The sequence below is a fragment of the Cucumis melo genome, chromosome 8 (genome assembly GCF_025177605.1).
Source record: "Cucumis melo cultivar AY chromosome 8, USDA_Cmelo_AY_1.0, whole genome shotgun sequence".
Lineage (NCBI taxonomy): Eukaryota > Viridiplantae > Streptophyta > Magnoliopsida > Cucurbitales > Cucurbitaceae > Cucumis > Cucumis melo.
This window is the reverse complement of record NC_066864.1, coordinates 934,742-958,736: the sequence shown is the minus strand read 5'-3', so window position 1 is coordinate 958,736 and position 23,995 is coordinate 934,742. Positions and strand designations below refer to the sequence as shown.

General features: G+C 33.2%; 3 protein-coding genes across 7 annotated transcripts; 2 read left to right on the top strand and 1 right to left on the bottom strand.

Annotated features, from left to right (window-relative positions):
- The first annotated feature begins 5,455 nt into the window (after positions 1-5,455).
- LOC103484356 (F-box protein At5g46170-like) lies at positions 5,456-8,100 on the top strand. The gene is made up of 2 exons (XM_008441396.3): positions 5,456-7,178; positions 7,776-8,100. Exon 1 carries the CDS (start codon positions 5,935-5,937, stop codon positions 7,156-7,158), a length of 1,224 nt encoding a protein of 407 aa, XP_008439618.1. The 5' UTR covers positions 5,456-5,934; the 3' UTR covers positions 7,159-7,178; positions 7,776-8,100.
- A 1,965-nt stretch (positions 8,101-10,065) lies between these two features.
- LOC103484355 (transcription factor TCP2-like) lies at positions 10,066-17,584 on the bottom strand. Of its 4 annotated transcripts, XM_051088544.1 has the most exons (5): positions 17,416-17,583; positions 17,225-17,309; positions 16,563-16,597; positions 14,594-16,408; positions 10,066-10,412 (listed from the first exon to the last, which is right to left on the bottom strand). In XM_051088544.1, exon 4 carries the CDS (start codon positions 15,992-15,994, stop codon positions 14,636-14,638), a length of 1,359 nt encoding a protein of 452 aa, XP_050944501.1. In that variant the 5' UTR covers positions 15,995-16,408; positions 16,563-16,597; positions 17,225-17,309; positions 17,416-17,583; the 3' UTR covers positions 10,066-10,412; positions 14,594-14,635. The 4 variants fall into 4 exon arrangements, with proteins under 4 accessions (XP_050944501.1, XP_008439614.1, XP_008439616.1 ...); XM_008441392.3 differs by lacking the exon at positions 16,563-16,597; XM_051088545.1 differs by lacking the exons at positions 10,066-10,412; positions 16,563-16,597 and adding an exon at positions 11,595-11,896 and having other exon boundaries at positions 17,416-17,584.
- A 4,119-nt stretch (positions 17,585-21,703) lies between these two features.
- On the top strand, positions 21,704-23,739 carry LOC103484354 (50S ribosomal protein HLP, mitochondrial). 2 transcript variants are annotated; one of them, XM_008441391.3, is made up of 3 exons: positions 21,704-21,858; positions 22,313-22,404; positions 22,995-23,739. In XM_008441391.3, the coding sequence occupies exons 1-3, from the start codon at positions 21,825-21,827 to the stop codon at positions 23,367-23,369; spliced, it is 501 nt and encodes a 166-aa protein (XP_008439613.1). In that variant the 5' UTR covers positions 21,704-21,824; the 3' UTR covers positions 23,370-23,739. The 2 variants fall into 2 exon arrangements, with proteins under 2 accessions (XP_008439613.1, XP_008439612.1); XM_008441390.3 differs by having other exon boundaries at positions 22,989-23,739.
- The last annotated feature ends 256 nt before the right edge of the window (positions 23,740-23,995 follow it).

Sequence of the window (23,995 nt, the reverse complement as noted above, 5' to 3'; positions counted from 1 at the left end):
TCGTTTTCTTGGTGGACGAAGTTTTCAATCATTGATCATTAATCTCAATGCAGTTGGTGTTGCTCTTGCCTATGATAGAGCTTTATAACTATGACAGTGCACCTCAAGAGAAGAGATCGTTTCCAGAACTTAACTAAAGTGATCATCATAGAAGTTTCTCATTTGATTCCTTGCTCTGTACTTCATGTCACGACTCCTAATTTGTTAGTAGGTTGGTGCCAAATAGCATCATAAATTCTGTGTTTTTTTGCCTCTGATATTAATGCCTTCTCTGATGCCCTTTATTAATAGTCAACAGTGAAATTTTCCAAAATACATGAACTATAGAGCTGGGCCTGAAATTCCTTGGACATATAAGATTAGGTTCAGAGTGTGAGAAAGATCATTCCCCGAATTCTGATTCCCTCATAATATGCTCACTCCATTTTCTTGAGAGGAATTTTGAGAGAATTCTCATTTGGAGGAGCATGGGGGTTTGTTGCTCTTCACTTCTGGTTGCAAGTTTCGTTCAGTGTCTTAGGTGATTCAACAGAGAAAGGTCCGTCATAAGTTCTATTTTCTTCATTAATTTCATGCAATTACCTGGGTTTTTTTATTACTCCTTATACAGAAAATAAGGGCTTTTTTGGTGTGGAGGATTTTTTTAAGAAAGTGTTCTTCATAATGTTCTTAAAGTTATATTTTGGAAGGATCTCTTCTTTGCTTTTATTAATTTTTATAACTCGAAAACAAAAAAACTTTTTATAGTTTTTTCAAGAAGTGTCAAAAATACATTTCAAACAGAAAAACAATCTATTAATGATGTTTTACACACATACAAGCACGTGTATTTCTGATTTTCACCTTTCAAAAAGATAACTTTTTATCGTCAACCATTGATTAGTTATAATTATTGAGCGATGTTATAGCTACTTGTGAAACTTGAGAGTTCTTTCAAAGGAGAAAAAAAAATCATCAAGGGGTTTAGAATGATGATACTTCTCTGCCCTTGTTTTCAATTCCTTCTGTAATCACTCTACTGTGTGGTCGTGTAGTGTTTTCTTGTGTCAATTTCTCTCTCCCATTCTCTCATGTCTACTTTATTCTCATAACATCGTTTGATTTTCTAGCCAATGATAACTTCTAATTTCTAAAAGCGATTTTGTGAAGAACGGGTGGTTAGGCTTACTCCGTTGGTGTTATTCTATAAGATGTTCCCACAGCCTAATCATCTTCTGTTTATTCTGTAATCCCTTCTGAGAAATTTGTCCTCTGAGGAGGTTGTTTAGCATTCATATTGATGTCATGCAAATAAATTATATGAATACATGTGAGTAAGCCTAACCATTTTAAGATTAAAGTATCTCCCTCGTTTATCAAAGGTCATGACTTGATTTTAAGAAATGATCCGATCAATGATAAGCTAATGTGTTCTAAACCATGTACCATTAGAGCAACGAAGTCCTATTTTAATGTTAAGTTCCATTTTGCCCTAGACTGCTCACTATCACTGTGACTTAAAACGATGGGATGTTCCCACACTCTCATATGTTTTCCTAGTGCATGATCCACTATTTTTGTACATTCCTGAAGTTGATAATCACTAAGACCATTAGGCCATTTATCGGTTGCAGTTGATGGCGTAATTCTTGCACAGATCTTGCTCCATGTTAAAATTAGGATGTCTGCTATTTTGCCCTAGACTATTGGGATATTCCAGTGCTTTGAACAGATTAATTGTGCTCTATGCCACATTCTTTTCTGTTCGGTATCTTAGCTCTTCATTCAATTATTTTTCTGTACCAATCCAACATAAATATAAACTTCGGCAGCGGGAACTTGGCAAAATTGTCTAATTACAATGATATCGTTTGCCAATCTGCTTCCCTTTGATGTTAGTGTTAGTTTTCTTTTACAAGTCAATTAGTAGCCTCACATGTATAGATGACCTCGTAGCAGTCAACTAGTAGCCTCACAAGTATAGTTGGCCTGGTAACGGTCAACTAGTAGCCTCACAAGTGTAATTGGCCTTTGTTACAATTATCTTTTAGCCTTCTACTGGACGGAATTATCCGTAGCATGATGGCTTATAGTGGCATGTGTGGGCTAGGTATGCGTTTTGGTTTTCATTATCAAACCTCTTTTATGTATATCAAGGTTGGCTCTACTCTTATTGTGCCTTTCTAATGTTAAGGAAATAGGAAGTTCTGTGAAATAGGATGACATTGGATGGAAGTGACGTTAGGACGTAGAATTAGAAAAACTTATGTAGCAAAATATAGTCATGAATAACCTTAAGGCAGTTAGATCCGTAGCGATCACTTGGTTTTGATCTCATCATCAAAGATAATTTGTTGTGGGGTTTTTTGTTTTTTTGTTCTTTTTTCTTTAAATTATGAAGTTAATGTAATCATTATTTTTTAAGGCTGAAATTGCCCACTTTGTATTTGATTCAAGGATAAAGCAAAAGGAATGATCATCTTTGAATCTGTTCTTTGGTAGTTTGAGGAATTTCTTTGCATTTGTAAGAAATGACTAATTGAACAGTTTCTGCATATCATTGAGTGTTGTCTTTGTGTTTAACTAGTTTTGGTAGGTCTTTACATTTTATAGATTAAAAAAAATGTGTTATATAATCTTTCAAAACTCTCATGTTAAAGCTGGTTGTGTATTGTTGTAATTTTTGATAGTCCAATGAATAGTAGATACATATAACAATGCTTGAACAGTTGGGTGTTTGGAAACCATTTCTTACTGAATTATATATCGTTTGATTTTTGCTTGTTGGTTCTTGAAAATTACCTATATTTTTTTTCCCAATTTGTTATATTTTTTTGGGTAGCGAATTTCAAATTGAAAAGAAAAGAGTTTTTATAAAAACTGTTTTTTTAAATTTAGAGGTTGAATGAGTATTTATAGGTTCAATTTTAAAAAATAAAAAATAATAAAATGGTTAGCAAACAAAATTTAATTTATTTATTTTTACGATAAAAATAGTCGTCTTCCACTGATTCAGCTTTGAAAGAATAGGGAAATTATGCAAAGAGAAGGAAGTGTTGGTCCAACTTACTATTTTTTTCTTGACGTTTATGGGACCATTCGTCTTGGTTGGTTTGTACTTGTGCCTAGAAAATTATTCTACCAATTTCGTTTATATTTCAATAAATTCTGGTCTCTTTAAAGAATTGGATTCGATACATCTTATCTCTTTATCGAAATACTATAAAATTCTCTTTTTTACCCAACACTTTTATTCATATTCTCTTTTAAAAAACGAAAGGGACAAAGAATTTTAGTTACTATCTTTTGGTTAAACGGAAGATAGATATTTTTCTACACTACTTAATCATTAAGAAAAATTGTATATTTCGATGAGTGGGTTATCCCGAAATGGTGTTTAATTATAGATTCAAATTGTCAATAACTAAAAAAAAAAAGAATAAAAAGAATAATTATCAAATTTGGTTGTAAATAGTATTTAAAATCACCATAGATTTATCTCAAAACATCTCATTATTGTCTACCATCTTTTAATTTGTGCAACTTTAAAGTCGAAGATATAATTTTTTAATTTAAAAAAAAATGCCCTTGAATCAATCTCACTTCTCAATATATTTTTCTTCCATCAGTATCGATATCTTCTCGTTTAATTTCTTATTAATTTTTCAAAAATAAAGGTTTCTTATTAAATTAGTGACTAATTTCATTTGGTATGGTCCGTTACGAAAATAATTAGAGAAGGTAAGAGAAAAGGTTTAATTGGAAATTGGTGGTTTAGGTTTTGAACAATAATTGGAAGCTTTAATGGCTGTCTAATGCGTGTGGGTCAGCACGTGTCTATTCGTTTTTTGATGAATTTATGGCGTTGTCCCCATCATCATTCATTGCCTTCCTCTTTTACCTTTCCTTATTTATTATTTAATTACTTCCTCCAAAATCTCTATTTTTGTTTTTCCCTTTTTCTTTTCTTTTTTTTCTAAAATCATTATTCAATAAATGCTTGGATCAAACTTTGTGTACTAAAATATAAAACATTTTAAATAAAATTACCTTTATTACCTCAATTTCTTGCTTTAGAATAAAATTAAGATCAACAACAAACAATAATGAAGAAGAAAAAAGAATTTGAAGTGATGGAGAAAGCTGCTTTAGTTAAGAGCTACGACCTCGGTAGTTAGTTGGTAATGGATTTATTTGATTGACATGTAAATGTTTCCTAAATCTTACATTGAATTTCTTTATTTTGTCTACAACATAAGCAAGTTGATTGATTCATAAGTCAATTGATTTATTTGATATCATTAGAGAATTTCTCTTTTCACTTCACTAATTACTTTCAACAAACCATTGGTTTCCTTATTTAACAAATTAACAACTAAAATTTTCGCCAGCGAGTTTCTTTATGTATTTTGGTTAGATTTTTCGTATATGTTTTTTCAAATTTTGGTTTTGTGTTTTTCAATTATTTTTCAACCTCATCATTTTGAAAAATTACTATACACATCAAATCTTTTGAAAATGATTTTTTTTTCAAAAGAGGATCGAAATAGACCCTAATTGTACTTTCTCCGAAAAGTTGCATCTATTTGCATTTGTATAAGATCAACGGCTAAAATTTCTTTTGATTTATATATTGATTACTATCCATGTCGGTTCTGTTGATAATATTTAAAAATAGATAGGTTCATAAAACAAAACGACAAACTATGAATTTAATTGAAAAGATATGTAATCCCCATGCAAAATTTCATGGTAAAATAACTGTTATTAATTATTATTACTAATAGTAGGGCGAAATAGGAAGCCACACAGATATGGAGTTTGGACACAAACACTATGCTTTCATATCAATTTGTCTCTCAAATCTCTAATCTTTTAAAATTATATTTAGTTAGATCTAATCCATCCTATGTTGTCACATCTTCCTTTTATTAATATGAGAATTAATAATGATAATAAAGTGGGTTTAGCTTTGTATTGGTAATTTTAACATATTTGTGGTCATCTCTTAATTGATCCTAAGCATTTATTGGTAATTTAGTTAAATTAGTTGTAGCTGTAATCTATACTTCTTAATTACATATTTCAAACACTTACTCTACATTCCAATAAACAATAATAAAAGTTCTCAAAGCTTTTCTACATAGAAAATATATATACTATATTATAATAAGCATTCAATAATTACAACAAATATTTTATTCACTAAGTTAGACAAAAGTTGACATTTAATTCACTTAATTAGCTTAGGTATTTAGAAATTTTACTTTACAATCTTATAGTTTCCTCAAAAAAAGAAAGTGTAGAATGAGCTCTCTCTCTCTCTCTCTCTCTCTCTCAAAACAAAGAAAAGAATAATAAAAAAAGAGGGATAAGGAATGCATCAAATGCTTTCTTTTATTTATGCTTTCCTTTTTCTTTTCTCCTCTCCTTTTACTTCATTCAAATATAAGATGATAATAAGTAAACCTTTTCATTTTTTTTTTAAAATTTTAGGATGAAAAATAAATTACAAAAATTAGTAGATGTAATTATAGTCTTAAACTTTTAATTATGAAAAATGAACCTTAAATAAGTCTAATATAATGGTTTGATTTTGAGAAATAAAGATTGAAGGATAGTATATATTAGGGGTGGTTTTTGTAATTTGATAAAAGAAAATGGATGGTTTTTATAATAATGATATTTTTGAGTCCCAAAGGACAAAATCGTGGATCCATTTCATCCCACCATTTTCTATCTCTCTCTCTCTCTCTTTCTTCTTTGACCTATAAAATTAGGGTTTCGTCCATTTCTTATTTTTTCCTTCTGTTGCCAAAGCTCCGATCATGCTTTGGCCATCCGTTTCTGAATCAGATCCATCGCTTTGTTCTCAAGCTTTTCTTCTTTCACTTTCATTTTCTCTGATCTGAACGGTTTCCGTTGGTTCTTCAGTTCCGTACTTCACTCTTAACAATGTCCTGTTCATATCTACGCCCCGATCCCCCCGCCAGAATATTCTCCATACAAGACGGGGTTTTTGCCCAGACCTACAGCCGTTGTAACTACTCTGATGATCACTTTGATCGTCTTCCTGACTCTCTTCTCCTGCTGATTTTCAATAGGATCGGCGATGTTAAGGCTCTTGGACGTTGCTGTGCTGTTTCTCGAAGATTCCACTCGATCGTCTCTCAGGTTGATAACGTTGTTGTCCGAGTTGATTGTGTGATTTCCGATGATGATTTCTCTTCGGCTTCTTCGGCTTCTGATAAATCCCGGAGTGGTTTTTCTAATCTGTTTCGTATGGTTCTTGGAGGCATTGTTAAGCCGCTTCAAGCGTTAGGTCAGTTTTTGGGGCCGAAAAGGGTGACTTCTTCTGGGTTGGGTTCGGCTTCGTCTTCTTTATCGACTTCTTCGCTTGCGGTTGGGAGGGATGAAGATGGGGAAAGTGGTCAAAGTGGTGTGACTCATCACTCGCCGACGCAAGTTCTAAAGAATTTTAATGAGATTCGGTTCCTTCGGATCGAGCTTCCTAGTGGTGAATTGGGTATTGACGATGGGATATTGTTGAAATGGCGAGCTGATTTTGGATCAACTTTGGATAACTGTGTGATCCTAGGTGCTGCGTCGGTGATTCACGTTGGATCCTTTAATAAGCACATTCAAGAGAATGGAACTGAAGGATTTTGCTCTGGAAATAGCCCAGCGGCTGACGACAGCGGGAGCATTCCCGAATCGTTTTACACTAATGGGGGACTAAAATTGAGAGTAGTTTGGACGATTAGCTCACTAATCGCGGCCTCGGCAAGACATTACTTACTGCAGCCGATAATTGCAGAGCATAAAACTCTGGATAATTTAGTTCTAACTGATGCAGATGGACAGGGGATGTTGTGTATGAACAAGGATCAACTTGAGGAGTTGAGAGTGAAGCCCTTGTCAGCTTCAACTGCGTCAAAGAGAACGCTTGTTCCAGCTCTGAATATGAGGCTTTGGTATGCGCCTCACTTGGAATTACCTGGTGGGATTATTCTGAAAGGTGCAACTCTTGTTGCAATTCGTCCAAGCGAGCAGTCAATGACAAAGAAAGAAGTTTCTGATGGGTCATGGCTTTCAAACGCTTTCGAGGAACCTTATGGAACCGCAGCAAAGATACTGGTGAAGAGGAGAACTTACTGTCTTGAGATGAATTCTTTCTGATAACTTCAACTGGATCTGAGGTAATCCTCTTTCCGGTTGCAAATGTCTCATCCCCAAATTAATTTAAATTGAATCATATAGGATTTGTTAAGGATGTCTGGTAATGGGGTATCTACCAGTTCCCTGGTTAGCCACTGTATGTTTGTATTGGCGATTAAATATGTTGTTCTATGATTCTCCGATATTTAAATATCATGCAGTCATGCTTAGATTTTTTTAATAAACTGTAGTGCAATTCATAGGGAGACGTGTTTTTAAACGATCTGTATATTGACTCGGGAAAGTTGTTAGTTGTAGATGGAATTCTACAACTTGAGAATGTCTATATATAATCTATTTCAAGTATGAAGTCGTCTTCCAATGATTTTTATGATCCATTTGTTCTTATCCATGGATTTCGTCATTAGTATTTAAACAAAAAGTTGTTGTTCCCGGGTTGGGAGAAATAGAAATGCTCATCGACTCAGGCCAGTCATTGTTAAGTGTAATGGCTTATTTTGCAACTTTACATTCTGGTTTCTTTATAAATTTTGCTTCTTTTTTATTTTATTTTTTATTTTCCTTAGTGGGTTCTTCTCGCTCACTTGTTTACCATTTACATTCTTGTGGCCAATCAGCACGGAATGGTGGAGAGATAAAGGGAAGATTGACTCTGGCGGAAATACCTTATTTCATGCATCGCCAATCTTCCATGTATTATGAGGTGAAAGCCTAACCCACAATCAAATTGCAGCATGCTCAGCTTTCCATGGTTGATTTTAGATTGAGGAACGGGTGACTACTGCTTAAACAATTGCGATAATTGAAATTCTTCCTCTACTTGGCCTTTGTTTGATAATACTACTTGCGAAAGTGCAAAAAATACAAATAGAGAGATGTTGTTGTAAAAGCCCTGTTGTAGTGTTTTGTTTCTTATATGTGAATATGATCTAGTTTTATCAAGTAATTGCATCCTAATGAATTGATTGCACCACTTAATGTTATGGATACTGAATGCATATTTGACACTTTTAATTCGTTTAAGTAGTTTGGTTTGTAGGGAAAAAATGATCGGATCTTCAACAATAGTTCAAAATCAACAAAAGAAACTTTTGATTCATCTGTCTTTAATGCATTTTATGTTGGTGTAAACAATTATTGCTCTTCAAAGATCATAATTGGAACCTGATTTTGTAGTCCCATTTTATATTGATTATTTCCTTCATTAATGAAGCCATGAATTCGCCGAAATGCTCATCTGAAACCTTAGAGCTTTGTTTAACTTCCAAATGTTGTCCATAGTAATCTAAAAGAGGATACTCGATCGAATTATGATTATAGCAACTTGAATTTAGTTAGAAGCCCTTTCAGATTCTAAATTACACACTACTTCAAGGTTCCTATTTCATTTTAATTTGGGGATTCATTGAAATTATGGCTTTGGCACGTTCATGTGATAAGACCTGAGAGAAAGGATTCCAAGTTAAATTGAATTCCACTGTGAAGCCGAACTTTCATCTGAGTTAAAAATGAATGAATGCACCATGAAAATGGTGTCATCTACCAGAAGTGGTTTCATTTTTACCAAGAGCTCCAACTTTTAGATGCAATATTACGGATAGATAACAAGTGTGGACGTTGGGATATCAACAAAAACAGTCTTAAGCCTTGAAAAGGTTTCAAGGGAGTGGCTGTAGAATTTTTAAGCAAGCTTCAGATGTTAAGAGAATAAAATAATTCAACATATGAAAATGAAAGTTCGTATTATTGGAGTATTTGAAAGGGAGATTTTGGGGACAAGAGATTATAATGTCTCCCATTTTCATTGCCAGATATATTGTTTGTTCGACCATTGTAAAGCCAAGCATGCGAAATAATTAAAGCTTAATAATCCATCATTATTGGTTTCATAGCAATTAGCTGGTTGGGATTTTGCTTCTTAACTGTTAATCACATGGAAATCTCTGGAATTCCGTTTGATGAGAATCATTGTTAATGGTGGTTACTATATTTTAAACAGTGTGCATTTGAAGGACAGATGAATATTTTGGACAATTTCCTTTTGGGACAAATGATATCAATTACTTCATTAGAAATTACCAATAATTATTCACTCAAAGTTATCATTCAAGGAACTAAAATTACTTGACAGTGTAGAGTCAAATGTGTTAGTTTTGAGTTAAAACTAAAAAGTTGAAATATTATTGTTATTACTCTTATTATTTTGTCAAAATCAAGCAACCCAATTTATAAATAACAATGTCAAAATCGGTTTACCTAGTTCTTTAAGTTTAGAGATTAAACTAAAAAGTCAGTGTTAGTCAACTTCTATTGATTTCTTTATTTTGTTATCTACTTTTTATGTATGTTGTCAAAAAGCCATATTTTTTAAAAGTTGAAGTAATTGTTAACACTTGCCTATGGTTTCAAAGTTTGTCAAAGAATTCAAATGTTTGGTCATGAAAGATAAAAACTATGATAAAATAGTTGAAGAAAACACACATAATTTTCAAAAATAAAAAACTAATACCACGTTTTCAATTTTTTGTTTTTGTTTTTGTTTTATAAATTTTGTTTATTAAGAACAAAAACCATATTTGTTTTGTAACAAATTTTGTTTTCTTTTTCTGAAATGTATTCTTTTAAAACTTCTTCTTCTTTTCTTTTTTTTCTTTTTCAATTTGTTTAAGAAACAAAAAGATAAATTAATTATCAAATACACTTGATTTTAAAAAACAGAAAATAGAAAAGAAACGAATTAGCAAAACATACTTTTTCTTTAAAAAAATTTGATTGAAAAAATGAAAATGAGTAAAGAAATTACAAAGAAAGAAAATGTAAAAGCTTAAAAAACAGACCTTTAGAGTGAAATAGTTACCATTCACCAACCACCTAGTTTATCTTGTAGTCAATGGGGAAAGCACAATATCCAGAAAACAAAAGGAAAAGTTGTGTTTTTTGTTTTCTTTTATATGGGATTTTTATTGAATAAGAAACCAATACAAAAACAGCTCCACAAATCGAGGGGAAAAACTGCAAGTGCTCAAAACATTGCACACAACAGCTATCAAAACAAAGGCCAATCAAAAGATTTAAACACAAAATGTGAAACAATAAGAAGAATAACAATCAAAATCTGGAAAAGAATTCATCAGACATAAAATACTTTTGCTTAAAAATTCAAACCTCCCGTGAAGCAACCAAATAACTGAACCAACAGATTTGAACAGTACCTGCCTCAGCTTCTACTCTTCCCTTCTTTACCTTTCATATTCCTATGATTCAACAAACATTGTTTCTGTTATGGTTAGATTCATTGGAAATAGGAAAGCTTGTAATATGCAATCAAAAACTAGACAAGAGGAAGAACCACAACTTAAAAAAGATCTAGCAGCTAACAATCTCAAGTAGTATCTAAAATGCAAGTTTGGAGATTATATTGACAATTCTTCTAATATATAGATACCACCAAATGTGTAAGTAACCATTTCAAGGAAACTTAACTACTATTGCACCTATTCAACTTATTGAAATGGAGCATTAAGAAAATCAATGGACTCAGTTCTGCAATGTCAGAACAAAGCAGAGTATATCTGTTCTGTAATCCCGCCTTGTCAATTGATTTAAGGGGGCATTTGATCTTAGTGAATAGCATGAATCAAGTTGGAAGGAGTTGGGGAAAATGGAACACTATTCTTATTGAAGCCAATTCTTGAAGAGCTTACGCATGGGAGAAATTAAACAATCTTGGGGTCATGAGCAAATTCAATAGACTAGAATGTCACTATACAAATTAACTCTATATTTGCAAAATAAGCTTGGTCCCACAAGCTTATCATCTTTTGCAACTACATATGGTCAGGCATCGAGGTTTTTGTAAGGAATGTGATCTCGCCGTGTTCGAACTTCTAAGAGCGGTGTTTGTAGTAAAGTTCAGAATGAGATTAAGAGTGTGATTTGGTGATTGATTCTCTGACAGTTTTGGGCCTATTATCATCACAGCTCGTCTTTGTTAGAGAATCTAGGACAAGATGTGAAAAGTCGTATATAAGAACATGGATAACTTCATGATTTCTATGATTGTTTACTAATTAGTACTTAGGTTTATGTCTTTTGTTTTTTGGGGTATATGTCGGATGTTAGATCACAAAATTCTAACCATGACCTAATTCTGATTTTCACGCTCTCAAGTGTTTTTCAAGTATTGTTTTTGTTTTTGAACTTCCATTTGCATATGTTGGGGTTTTTATTTTTTTAATGTTCAAGGTTGTGTATGTGTTTGGACAATAGCTGGTCAAAGATTTCTCAAAGAATTTAAGAATATAAAAATGAAAACAGTATTAGGCTCCTAGTAAGCATTCAACACGTATCCTTTTTAAGCAGGACAAATTTTACAAAGAGACAATGCTCAAGATACAAAGATAAAAAGTGCAAGGATACAAGGTGAACAACACGAATTCAATACAAGTCACCTTTATTGATACCCAAAATAACTCTCCATTCAGATCCCATAGCAAGGCTGACTTGCAAACCCTTATACATATTATATATGAACACAGAACAAAGCAAAATAATATTCCACAACCAATTTTTAAGGGAATTCGTTTCAAAGAGCCTTTAAGCTATTCAACTGGCATCCTATACTCCACGTGGATGGCATCCAGAAAGCATCAACCAGCTCTCCTAGCCTACTCCACAATCAACCCTCTAGAAGCATTGGTGCTATTATATCCTACACGGCGTAGTGGAGCCACCCCATCTATGCAACATTGTTAGCATAGTATCTAATTAATAAAGAAATTGATTTTCACAATAATAGGATATTACCTACTTTGAGCTTCATAACTTCGCTTTTGAAACTACCTAAAAAGTCTTGAACTAATAAAGAAAATTGTCAATATTTATGTACCATGAACCAACGTAGGAGGGTGGAAGGGGGGATTTCTAATGTGGTTTCCATTATAAAGACGATCATCCTACCTACAGAAGTTATGGACTTGTGTTGTCCTATTACCTACTCACATATAACTTCCTTCATCATCGGACATGTCACCAAATGCTATACTATTTTATTTCGTTGTGAAACAATGGATGTGTCCATACTACCATGTATAAGACATTTCTCTATATAAACATAGTCAAGGTTGGGTTTGAAAAATTGTTAACGGAAAAAAGACGGGAAACTGTAAAATCAATATTATGCAATTAGGGTTGTGGTTCAACTTCAAATATACTATGGTTCTTTAATTTCCTACCAAACAAGAAAACTAAATAACTATCGACTGTCTCCTGTGTTCACATTTTTAAACCTATTTATAATTCGAGTATTACAAATATTTTGGTGCAATTCCTCGTGTGCTTTTCAAAAAAAAAAAAAAAAAGTGTTACAAATATTTTTCTCCCTCCTATGATTTTGGTTCTCTTTTCCCCAATTATCCTTCATAAGTTTTTCCTTTTTAATGAACACGATCCTATAATTAATTAGAACTTAAATAATTTTCTCTTATGAAACCCATGATTAGTGATCAACACTAGTTTGAACTCGTTCAGCCTATGTTAAGGAAATAGTGCAAATAACCTATGTAGGCCTTTCCTACGGTCGGCGTACTTGAGCTTACTCAAGCATCCAAAAAGTGTTCGTTAAAGGTACAAAAAATAATTATTTGATCGCATTATTAATTCTTTTTTAAAAAAAGAAAATATAACAAGAAAAAATGTTATGAAAAGTATTTTGAAATCCAAGGATATATTAGTAAGAACCGAAACCTTTCTTTCGAGGTTAAAAAAACAGAGGGTTAAATGTACTGACCGCTCCAGTTGGACCTAATTTAAAATTTTAAATAAAATAGTTTTAATGATTTGGGCCGTCAAAGTGACATTTTAAAAATGATAGATCATTTAGAAAATTTTCAATGCGATAGATCTTGGGAATCATCGTATAGATGAGTAGATATATTCATGGTTAAATAATATTTAGAATCACAGGTCAAATGGTGAATTTTAAGAAATCAAAATTTCTGATAAAATGGTCAATAGAATATTAATGGCAAAGATTTTACAAAAAATACGTGAAGATTAAGAACTAGAAATTCAAAATCAAAATTTTAAAATTCAAAACAAGATAAACATGGCATATCTAGGTAAATAGGTCAAAATCTGTTCTTTCCTACTCCACATGTAATATGTAGTCCAGACTATAACATACATAACCTAAGCAGCATGGAGTCTTGTTTTAATGGGAGGGAAAGAAAAGGCTCTACGATCTCAATGCACTAAAAGAAAAACCAAAATAATTAGTATGTGCAGAAATAACAACGCTATCAAATTAAAGAATTAAGTGACATTATGATTATTGCTTATTAATTAATTGGAGTCCCTGATTTTGACTAATATTCAAATGGGGGAACTTATCTAGTTTAAAGGAGAAAAAGAAGATGATTGAACTAGAAAGGAAGCTTGTCAGCGAATAACATAGTTCAATTAATCAAAGACATCAATAATCACCCAAGGGTTTGAGGTATAGAAATTTCCACCTTACCAAAACATTGCAACACTCAAATAAGAAATGAGAATAAATATTATTTGCAAAATCAAACCATTAGAAGAAGCTGTAACAGGTAAATGTACCACAGAAGTAAATGCATTTAAGATTTAAAAGTAGCAAAGAGAGAATGAAAAGAAACGGACACGCAGAAACATAAGGAACGGTTAACTTTAATTTTAATACTCAACCAGCACCATATCAGAGGAAATTATACTGGGGATATGATAACTATCAAATTATGCATAATGATGTGATACTCAGACTTTCAAAGCAAGTTCACATATTAATCAACTAATATAAAGTAAGAGAAGTTTATAAGTATTTGTTATATTCTGTTGTTTTGTAGAAAGCGGCCATTTTCATGGAGCTTTCAGAGTATTTAAGTCAGATTGTCGTAAATCTCAAACTACAAATCAGAAGAAAACATAAGAAAAGAGCATTAATTTCCAAAGTCAAGACCCATTCTAACCATTAGAAAAGAGACGGTAGCATTAGTTGAGCCCGAGGCCACCCTTTTGCCGATTAAAGGGCATTTAGTTCTTAAGTATATAGCCAAAAATCAGCTCCATTTTTGTAAAAGTGCGGTATTTCCTCTAACTGAGTTACACATGGCACGGCGTAGAGAAAGCCTAGGCCGTAGCCAGTGAGAAGGGGACGCAAAAAGAGGAAAGAAGCAACCTAGGTAACAGTCAACCGTACCGACTTCACGGCAATCGACAAATTATTGGGTTTTTTTTTTCGAGACCATAACCAAATTAAACTTTAGCTCAATGCCCAACTTTTTTTTTGTAAGTCTACGAAGAAAGAAACGGCCAATGCTAGAAACTGGTGAGAATGATCAAAACATTTGAAAACACAGATTAAAAGAAATCGTACGAAAAATTAACAGCGTCGTTAAGTTTTGAAACTTACCAGGAAGACGATAGGCTGAGAGGAATATGCTGTACAAAGAATTCAGTCCTTTCCTTTTCCTTTCTGTTCCGACTGCCGGTTCCCGCCTCCATAGCAAAGTTGCAAACGGCCGTCAAATGCAGGTGAAAACTGATAATGGTTATGATTTTCCAGTTGTGGAGCAGCCGAGGTTGCCGCTCCGAAGAGGAAAGGTAAATTAGATCCGTCGACAGGAGAAAACCTCTGGAGATGAGGCAAGAGAGATGAATTGGACTGAAGGGTCCCCCTATAATAACCCGGAAGGTTGGAAGAGATGGTGAAATTGAGGCTGTAGTCGTTGCCACCACCCGGTTGAGTTGTGGCCACGGGAACTATATTGCCATCGTGAACAAATGAGAACTGATGAAGCTGCTCTGCGTTACTGTCTCCAGTTGAGACGCTACTAAATAAAGGAGTGCTTGACATTGATTGTGGCAAAGAAGTTCCCAGATTCATTTGGTCGGAAAAGCCCGAAGAATGGTGAGTTCTGGAAGTAGATGGCTCAAGAATTCCCGAGCTGAAATAATCCATTGCAACAGTCGACGACTGCCACTGCCTTTCTGCCGCCACGCCTGCATCCCTATGAGTTGAAACGGATGCGGCACCGCCAGCAAGTAGCTCGGTGAAAGATGAGTTTCGGGTCATGGAACTGAGATTATGATCGGTAATGCGAGAAGAGTCTTGCTCTTTTTCCTTTTCCTTTTGCGCTCTCTCCTTGGCCCTTTCACGAGCTTTGAGGCGGTTCACGCGAACCTCAGATCGCGAAAGAGACAAACCTGAACCCTTGCTGGTTTCAGAGTTACTACTGCAAGCAGATTTGGACAAAGAAACATGTAATTGGCTTTGCTTCTGCTCGACTGAGTCTAACGTACCGGGCTGATCAGTGACACTAAACTTTTCACCACTCAGTTGTTTCGGAGTTTCTGGAAAAGAAGCATTCAAAGAAGGCAGCTCCTTTATTGCATCTGCGGCCGCTTTGATAAGCCACTCGACGGCCTTGCTTGGTTGCTCAAAACCCAACCGATCTTGAAGATCGTAGAACTGAATCGCCGTCGCTACCGATAACCGAACCCTACGGTCTCTTAATCCCTTTGAAGTCCACACCTTGCTATGCCTGTCCTTCCCGCCGGAAGCTCGTGAAACCCTAATAATCCGGGAGTGGTGCCACCCACGAAGCCGATTAGTTTCATCATCAGCTCCTCCAACACCTCCACCGCCAACTCCCGTGATACCCCCATCCCTTTTTGATTCTTTGTCTTTTTCATCCCCCCGACGAACGTTCTCAGCACCTTTTAATCCTATCTCGTTGGAGTCACTACTTCTGCCATTTGCTAACCTTGGAAACTTACGCGGTTGTTCTTGAATATTATCCACCACCTCCATAACACTTTCATTCCTTAAGTACGCAAAACAAAGATCCGTAAATGGAGACCCCGTTTGACCTTTGGCAGATGCTTTTTATCCCTAACTTTTTTCCTCTCTACGATGAAGAAGAAAGAAGGGTGCAGGTTACTCTAGAGAGAGATAAGAAACACAGATGTTGAAGTGCAGCAGGTGCGGTGGTTGTGTTCTGTACATATTGATGACGATTATTCAGAGCGTAGTACTTTACTTTGTGCTGTCTGTGCAGTCATTAAAAGGCTTCTTTTACCCTTTGATATATCACAATCTTTAGTCAGCAGAGCGGCAGCTCTTTCGTTCGAAAGTTTCAGAAATTGTGTGCTCTCTGAGGTAAAAAACCACTGCTTATCTGACTCTCAGCCTCGCCTCCTCAAACCTGCAACCTCATCTTAAAACCTACAAGGACAGAAAAGAAAGAGAGTTGACACCCCGCCTCTTTAAAGCGGGTTTTAAAAGAAGATAAGCTTTTACAAATATGTAAAATATCCATTTTAGAGAAAAACTCAACATTCGAGCCATTTCTACACTGTCTAAAATGGCTGGATCTCACCTCCTTTCTTCGTTTTTTTCTTCGGAAAAACATTTCTGAAAGCAAAAAGTAGAGAAATAGAGCAAGAATTCACGGATCTAAGCTTAGGATACTTCCCTTGAGCAGTATTTAAAGATTCATCACTGGTCGTAAAAATGGCAGACAAATTAAAATTAACACGACAACTCGTGAGAAATATTTTTTAAAAAATAATTAAAAGAAACTAACAAATTCATGTTCCAAATTATCCACACAATCACAAACAAGAAACTATTAAATTTATCGAGCTGGAAGACAATGTTGGGTCCGGAGAACGCATTATGCATACATGAATTATTCGGGTGACAGGTGTTTCTCGCTGAGAGGCAAAGAGCTAAACCTAGAAAATTTACATAACCTAGATTTTTTTAATTTTTTGTTTAACATCCTCAAATCTCTTAGCTACGTTCAAAAACCTTTACAGATCTGCAATCTCTTAAACCGAAATTAACCACTACCAGTAGAAAACCTTCTTCTTCATGCTCAAAATTCCAGTCAAACAGAAAAACGAAAGCTAAAAACAAATTCAACAAAACCGTGGAAGAAAACATGCACAATCACAAAACAGAAATTAAACCTTCCCGAGCCTAAATTAGATTCACATTCATCTAGCGAGGTTATCATTCTCTGAACAACAAATATACCTCAACTACACAAGATAAAGAAAATCCTGCTATCTAGTAGCTCAATCTCAATCACTGGCATATAAATTTTCTCCTCCTCCTCAAACTGCAAGTAACACAAAAGTTCGAATCACATCAGAAGTTCATACAAGTAGCTAAAAAACTAAAATCAATACACTCCACGTTTAGATGATTCGTTAGTCAATTCTCACCGAAACAGATATGAAGACTGCGGAATTTCTCAGAGAATAGAGAATTGATGCCGATCCTTCTGAAGGAAAACGATTGAGAGCAGAACGGCGGGAAAAAGTGAGAGAGAAAAAGAAAGAGAGTTGAGAAATAAGTGAAGAACTGGAGAAGGAGAGTGAATAAAAGCGAAGATAATTTTTTTCTTTCTTTTTATTTATTTATTTATTTATTTATTTATTTTGGGGGGGGGGGGGGGGGGGGGGGGGGGGTTACCGGGCTTATCGGGAAAGCTCCGACACTCCGCCGTTGCTTTCTTTAAATATCCTCCTCTTTCTTCTAGTTTTCTTTTCCCCTCAAAATATTCAATAATAATACTAACCAAGATTAAAGATTATCTACTTTCTCTTAACATCAAATTATATTTAATTCTTCACTTTACCTTAAGTAAGTCATTCAAATTACCATATTCTACCCTTTCTAATTTTCACATTACCACTTTCATTTGTATAATTTTTGCTTACAAGACGAACTCAAATTTTATTAGACTTTTTGTATTTGAAATTCTTCATTGACAATAGAAAAGAGTCGATAAGCAATTTAGAAAAGAAAAATTCTACCAAAATTTACATAGAACAAAGACAAGATACGTTTACAAAGCAAGAAAATAAAATTATTAGAAAATACGCAATTTGAATAGCTCAAACATATCACAACTTTTACGAATGTTAACCTAGACTAAATCAAAACAGCAACTCTCAAATATATATAGTGGATGAGAGTGTGAAGTTTATTTGAAGTGGAAAAGAAATGAGTATGCATAGAATGCAAGTAGGTTATGGTATTAGTATTGATTATATATGGAATGTAAGTAGGGTACCAAAGAGGTATTTGGATTGTTCATATACCATAATTTCAAGAGTAACAAATTTGACTTTGGGAAATGTGTGTGTCTCATCCTTATCTATTGTTTCCATTTTATATGGAGATTGAAGTAGAGACCCTTTTCCAAAAAAATAAATAATTTTTTTTTTCTTTCAAGATTTAAATCATGTGACAACAACATCACTGTTTTTTCCCTTTGTCCATAAATAAGGTGTCCAGATTCTTAACAAGGACAATAATTTTGAGGGGAAAATTAAAAATCTTTGGATGGGGTTTTTTCTTCCTTTTTCTTTTACCCATCTATGACTTATTTTGTTAAACATAAACTTTGAGAGACTAACATCTCTACATTAGGTAAAATTAAACACTCAAAAGTTCAAAAAATAAAAATTATATAAATAGTAAATTTAAGTTATTTTTTAGATTAATTAGCTATGAAAAAATTATTACAACTACATGCATTCAATGGACAATAAACTCATTACATTCAAAATGTGTCAGCCTATTGAAGTATATATATAATTATTATTTTAGTTTCAATTCAACTATGTTCGTAGTTGGATAAATTTAAATTTAATTAACCATAAAAACATCAACCTATATTCTACTAACGTAAGTCGAACTTGATATGGATTAAGCATAAAACTTACAATTTGAATATAGTTTAATTAATTTTGAGCATAAATAAATCAACAATAGAGAGTATATCTTTAAGTTTTCATCTAAATTGATTCATATATAAGAGGATGTAAATCTATTGTTCAAATATATGTATATATGTACTCTATGCTTTGATAAAATTTTGGATCAATTAATGGTACATTAAATTTTAATTATAAATTACATGAATTAAATTATAACTCTTTTAATCGATTTTTTTTTTTTTTAATAAATGGAGATATAAATGCATAATAAATGAATCAGAATTGGGTTGACATGAAATAAATGGTAATGGTTTGGTTTAAAAAAGAATATAGTGGTTGGCATGGTAATTAAGAGTTAAACGGGGGCTTAATTGAGATTTGCTCAAAAAGGGGGAGCACTAAACTCCATGCTGTTGTTTGAGGAAAAAGATTCGTATTTAATATATATTTATGTTATTATTATTATTATTATTATTTTAAAAATGACTTTCGTGATAGAAAGAATTGGATATATAATTAAATAATTAAGACCGTTAATTAATTTAATTAAAAGTAATGGAAATGGGGGATATTCCATATTTCATTAGGACGTGAAACTGACCTCTCCGTACGACAAATGATATGTCTCATTGCATCCATTAATTAATTGGTAACTTTTGCTGTATATATTAAATTTTTCTACAACGTCTGTGTTTGATGATGTATCTAAATTGTAAATAGATCCAAGCTTTTTGTTAGGGTCCAATGAAATTTATTTTGTAACTTATCACGATCTAACGTAGATGAATTGTGATATTTTGTTATAATTATTCATTTAATTTTTCAATCATGATTTCTCACTTGAGAAATTTACTTTTTACTTTTAAAATATCATAATAATTATACGAGTGCATCATTAATGTCAATCTTTGTTATATTAAGAAGATTGATAATAATAATTTATGCATCGCAATAACTTGTCATGCATTTGTTTTCAAAATTAAAAGAAAAAAAAAACATCACTCGTTTTTCAACCTCTTTTACCGTCACAAGTTTATGGATATAAATATTTTTTGTCTACAAAATACAAAGGATTTGCATATAAAGAAAATTCGATTAGGACTAATATCGTTAAATTTATAATTTACTGTATTGCGTTACAACGATGCCCACCTTTTTCTCAAAACTAGTAAAACAAATTGAAACGTGTTAAATTTTTCCTACGTGGCTCTCGTCAATTATAAGTTGTAAGATAACCTCACACATATATTTTTGTAAGATTCAAATTTAAAAAAAAAACTCCATAAAATCCAACCATTCGTAAAATGAACTATTGTTGAGGCTAAAAGATTGGTATCCATCTTATTTTAGGTAAGATCAATTCAAATATCTCAAAGAGCCTTACAATGGACACATTAGGTATGCTAATTAATTAGATTTCATTATTTTATGAATTCCACGTGAGATCAATCTATGTCAAATTGAATTCAACTCGTGATTATTCCATTATTAATAAAAAAAATTACTACAGTTAATAGTACACTAACCTACTTTCGAGTATCGAATGTTAAAGTTTATCGACAATTCAATCGAACATATATACGTGCTCTAAAGCAAAATGTAACAAAAGTTTTGAAACAAAATGAGAAAAGGTTATAAGATTGAGGGATAAATAATCCTCGGTTGTTGTTAATGTATAATATATATATATATATATATATATATATATATATATATATATATATATATATATATATATATATATATATATATATATAATGACTAATAACAAATTGGATAATATAATTTGAATATAACACAATAGAATGTGAAGGCGTGTTCGCGGAAACCAAAAACAAATCACTTGCCGGGTAGGAAAGAAGCCGACATTAAAATAACAATACACCCACCATCTTTTCTTCTATAAAGTAGTACACTCCACTTCTCTTATTTTATGATTTATGTTTAAAAAACAAAATTACCCAAAAATAGGAAATTTTTGACAATGTTATGCCCCAATAAATGAAAATGTGAATATCAATGTGGCTTTTTACAATCATACAAAATATATTAAGTTTTATAAGCCAAAAATGTTAACAAAGCTTACAAACTTCTAAATCTGCATTCTTTTTCATTTGGTAGAGCTGAAGTCAATAAGGCATTGGTGGATATTGGTGGGGGCCATGAAGATGGCACGCTCGAGGCAAAGGCACGTGTCAGTGTTGAAAGTGTGAAGACCTGTTTCCCAATTCCAACATAACACCCACTCCCACGTGTCACGGTCACCCTGACCCTACTAAAACCCTTGCGTCTCCCCTTGCCCTAACCTTTTTGTTTTTGTTTTTATTTTTATTTTATTTCCTTTCTCACCATCATATATATATATAATATATTTGTAAAATTTGATTATATGAAATTAAAATTTGATTATATGAAATTGTTGTATATAATTTGCAATAATAATCACCAACCCAAGGCTTAAATTTAAGTTTGAAAACTAAAAGTTTGAGATAAAAATTGATATTGTCCCTAATATTTATTGTTTTTCTTTATGCATCAACCTTCCTAGTTGTTGCAATGCATCCATGAATAGGAATGTTTTTTTAAAAAGTTCATCCTATCAATTGAATAAATAAAAATAATAATGAATATGTAAAATTATTGGCAAAATTATCAAATAATTGTAAATCAATAAAATTTTTATAATTTTGGAAAAAAAATTCAAGGCCCAGTCGAAACCCTAACCGTAATATATTTTTGTTGGGCCTTGGCCCATTTAGAGTGATAGACAGTGATCTGACATATTTCAAGGCCCAGACCAAACCCTAACCGTAACTCTAGAGTTCTCGTTGCCGGCGTTCTGTCTTCGTCCTCTTTTCTCCCTGGGCCGGTTTCGTAACTAAGATTTTGGCGACCAAAGTTCAGAAATGGCTGCCGCTTTTGCTTCAAAGTTTTCCCGCGGTATGTGATTTTTTCTGAAATAGGTGGATTCTGGGACTTCTTTTGTTTTGTTTTTGTTTTTGTTTTTGTTTTTAATTTGGAGCTGTTACTGCTACTGCTACAAGCGTTGTTGCCTTCTCTTTCACGATTCTTATGGTTGTATTGAACTTGATTTCACCTGATTCAGGTTAGGAAATGCCGGTTTTCTGTTTCTTTCCGACTGCTAGAAAAGAAATTCTCAATTGATTTTGGTTTCACATATATTTGCTCACATGTTTCAATGTTACTGATTTGTTTCTAGAATACTTTTCAGGTTATACATTGTTTAGTTGTGCACACCTTGTTGTAACATTTAATGTACCATTTTGATTTTTCAATCTGTTACTTGTCTTATTTTAGTTTTGATTTTCTAGTTGGTGTGAAACTCATTTTAGCTCATTGTTTCATGCTTAATGTTTCTGGAAAATTAAACTAGTCAGCCGTTCATTGTTGGGTGGACTTGGAAACAATTTGTCTACTTCATTGACCACATCAAATGAGACAATATGCAGCAGTTTCATCTCTCAGGTCTGCTTCTCCGAAATTTTAATCTACCCATCTTACTTTCGCATTAAAAAGAGAGTTTAAGCAGAGAAAGCATGAAATATATTCATATGCATGAAAGAAAGTTACATGCCTCTTTCACTACTTATACTAAGATTGCTATTTAGGAGATAGGATGGCTACAAAATAGGCAGCTAGAAACCAGTGCACTCTTCCGGAACTCGGAGAAGTTTGTCTTTTTCAGTATATATTATATAAAATAAAATCAGGGAAGTTCGTTATGAGACTTGTTTGGACAATGTGGGTTGAGTTCAAGTTTCAGCTCTTTGCAATTGTTTTCCTGGAGTAGAAACGATAGAAGTTCAGTGCTCGTAAACTAAATTTGTGCCTTGCTCAAACACTTGTACATGCTAAAATTTGATGATGGTAATTTTGTGCCCATCAACTTGTTAATACCTTGAAGAGCTAATAAATGAAAGATTTTAAGAGGTCATAAAATAATTTGGAGAGACGTTGCATTTTTTAAATCATTGTGAGCAGCATAAAATGTAGAGTAAACATTGTTGGACTACCATCAACTTCTGATCTAAGCTTTTGTGTTGCCATAGTTGCAGCAACAAAGAACTTTCATACAGATGAGGACTGTGCTAAAAGTAGTGGACAATTCGGGGGCAAAAAAAGTGATGTGCATACAATCGTTGAAGGGGAAGAAAGGAGCAAGACTAGGAGACACAATCGTAGCATCAGTGAAAGAAGCCCATCCTAATGGAAAAGTGAAGAAAGGAAAAGTTGTATATGGTGTAGTTGTGCGAGCTGCAATGCAAAAAGGCCGCTGTGATGGGAGTGAGGTCAAGTTTGATGATAATGCTGTAGTACTTGTAGACAAGCAAGGCCAGCCTATTGGGACGAGAGTGTTTGGTCCAGTTCCTCACGAACTCAGGAAGAAAAAGCACGTGAAGATTCTTACTTTAGCAGAGCACATCGCTTGAAATCAATAATCAAGTCAGAGCCAAGGATAGAAGGTTTTGTTTGTTAACTTCTTAATTATGTTCCCAAAAGCACAACCTTAACCGGAAGAAAGCAAGTGAATCTGCTAAAACCATCTGATAAATTTGTCTTTGGGAAACGATAGGGAAGTTCTTGCAGATAATTCGTCTTCTATTTTGAATTTAAAAAACTAGTACGTGGCTGGTTAGTTTTCGAACACCGGTGCTTAAACGTGGTTTGAAAGTGTTTCATAGAATGTCTTTGTGTATGCAAATATTTATGCAGAAGCCAAACATTTATACATTGTACAATTTTAACTCAAAGATTTAAGATGATTGCATCATCTATCTAAGTAATGAGTCCATTGGCTTTTTCCTTTGTGCGGAACCTATCTTGATTAATGCACAGAAATTTAGAAGAAAATTACAAATACAATTTTCTTAGTAATTTGACAATTCTAAAACAATTTTGGAATTAACTCAACAATTTGCAAACTCTATTTATGGTTTTCTTTTTATTTACTTTGTTAATTGAATACTTATATGTATAAATCAAATAGTGTCTAACCTATTCTAAGATATTTAAAATTGTCTTACAATAATAATTAGTCTAATCTTTTAAAATTGTC

What these genes read in the sequence shown, in the direction of transcription:
- LOC103484356 (XM_008441396.3), top strand. Translation starts at nt 5,935, where the DNA reads ATGTCCTGTTCATATCTACGCCCCGATCCCCCCGCCAGAATATTCTCC.
- LOC103484355 (XM_051088545.1), bottom strand. Translation starts at nt 15,994, where the DNA reads ATGGAGGTGGTGGATAATATTCAAGAACAACCGCGTAAGTTTCCAAGG.
- LOC103484354 (XM_008441390.3), top strand. Translation starts at nt 21,825, where the DNA reads ATGGCTGCCGCTTTTGCTTCAAAGTTTTCCCGCG. An exon ending in TGCTTCAAAGTTTTCCCGCG is followed by an intron (nt 21,859 to 22,312) that starts GTATGTGATTTT and finishes AAATTAAACTAG; the next exon opens with TCAGCCGTTCATTGTTGGGT. An exon ending in GCAGCAGTTTCATCTCTCAG is followed by an intron (nt 22,405 to 22,988) that starts GTCTGCTTCTCC and finishes GTGTTGCCATAG; the next exon opens with TTGCAGCAACAAAGAACTTT.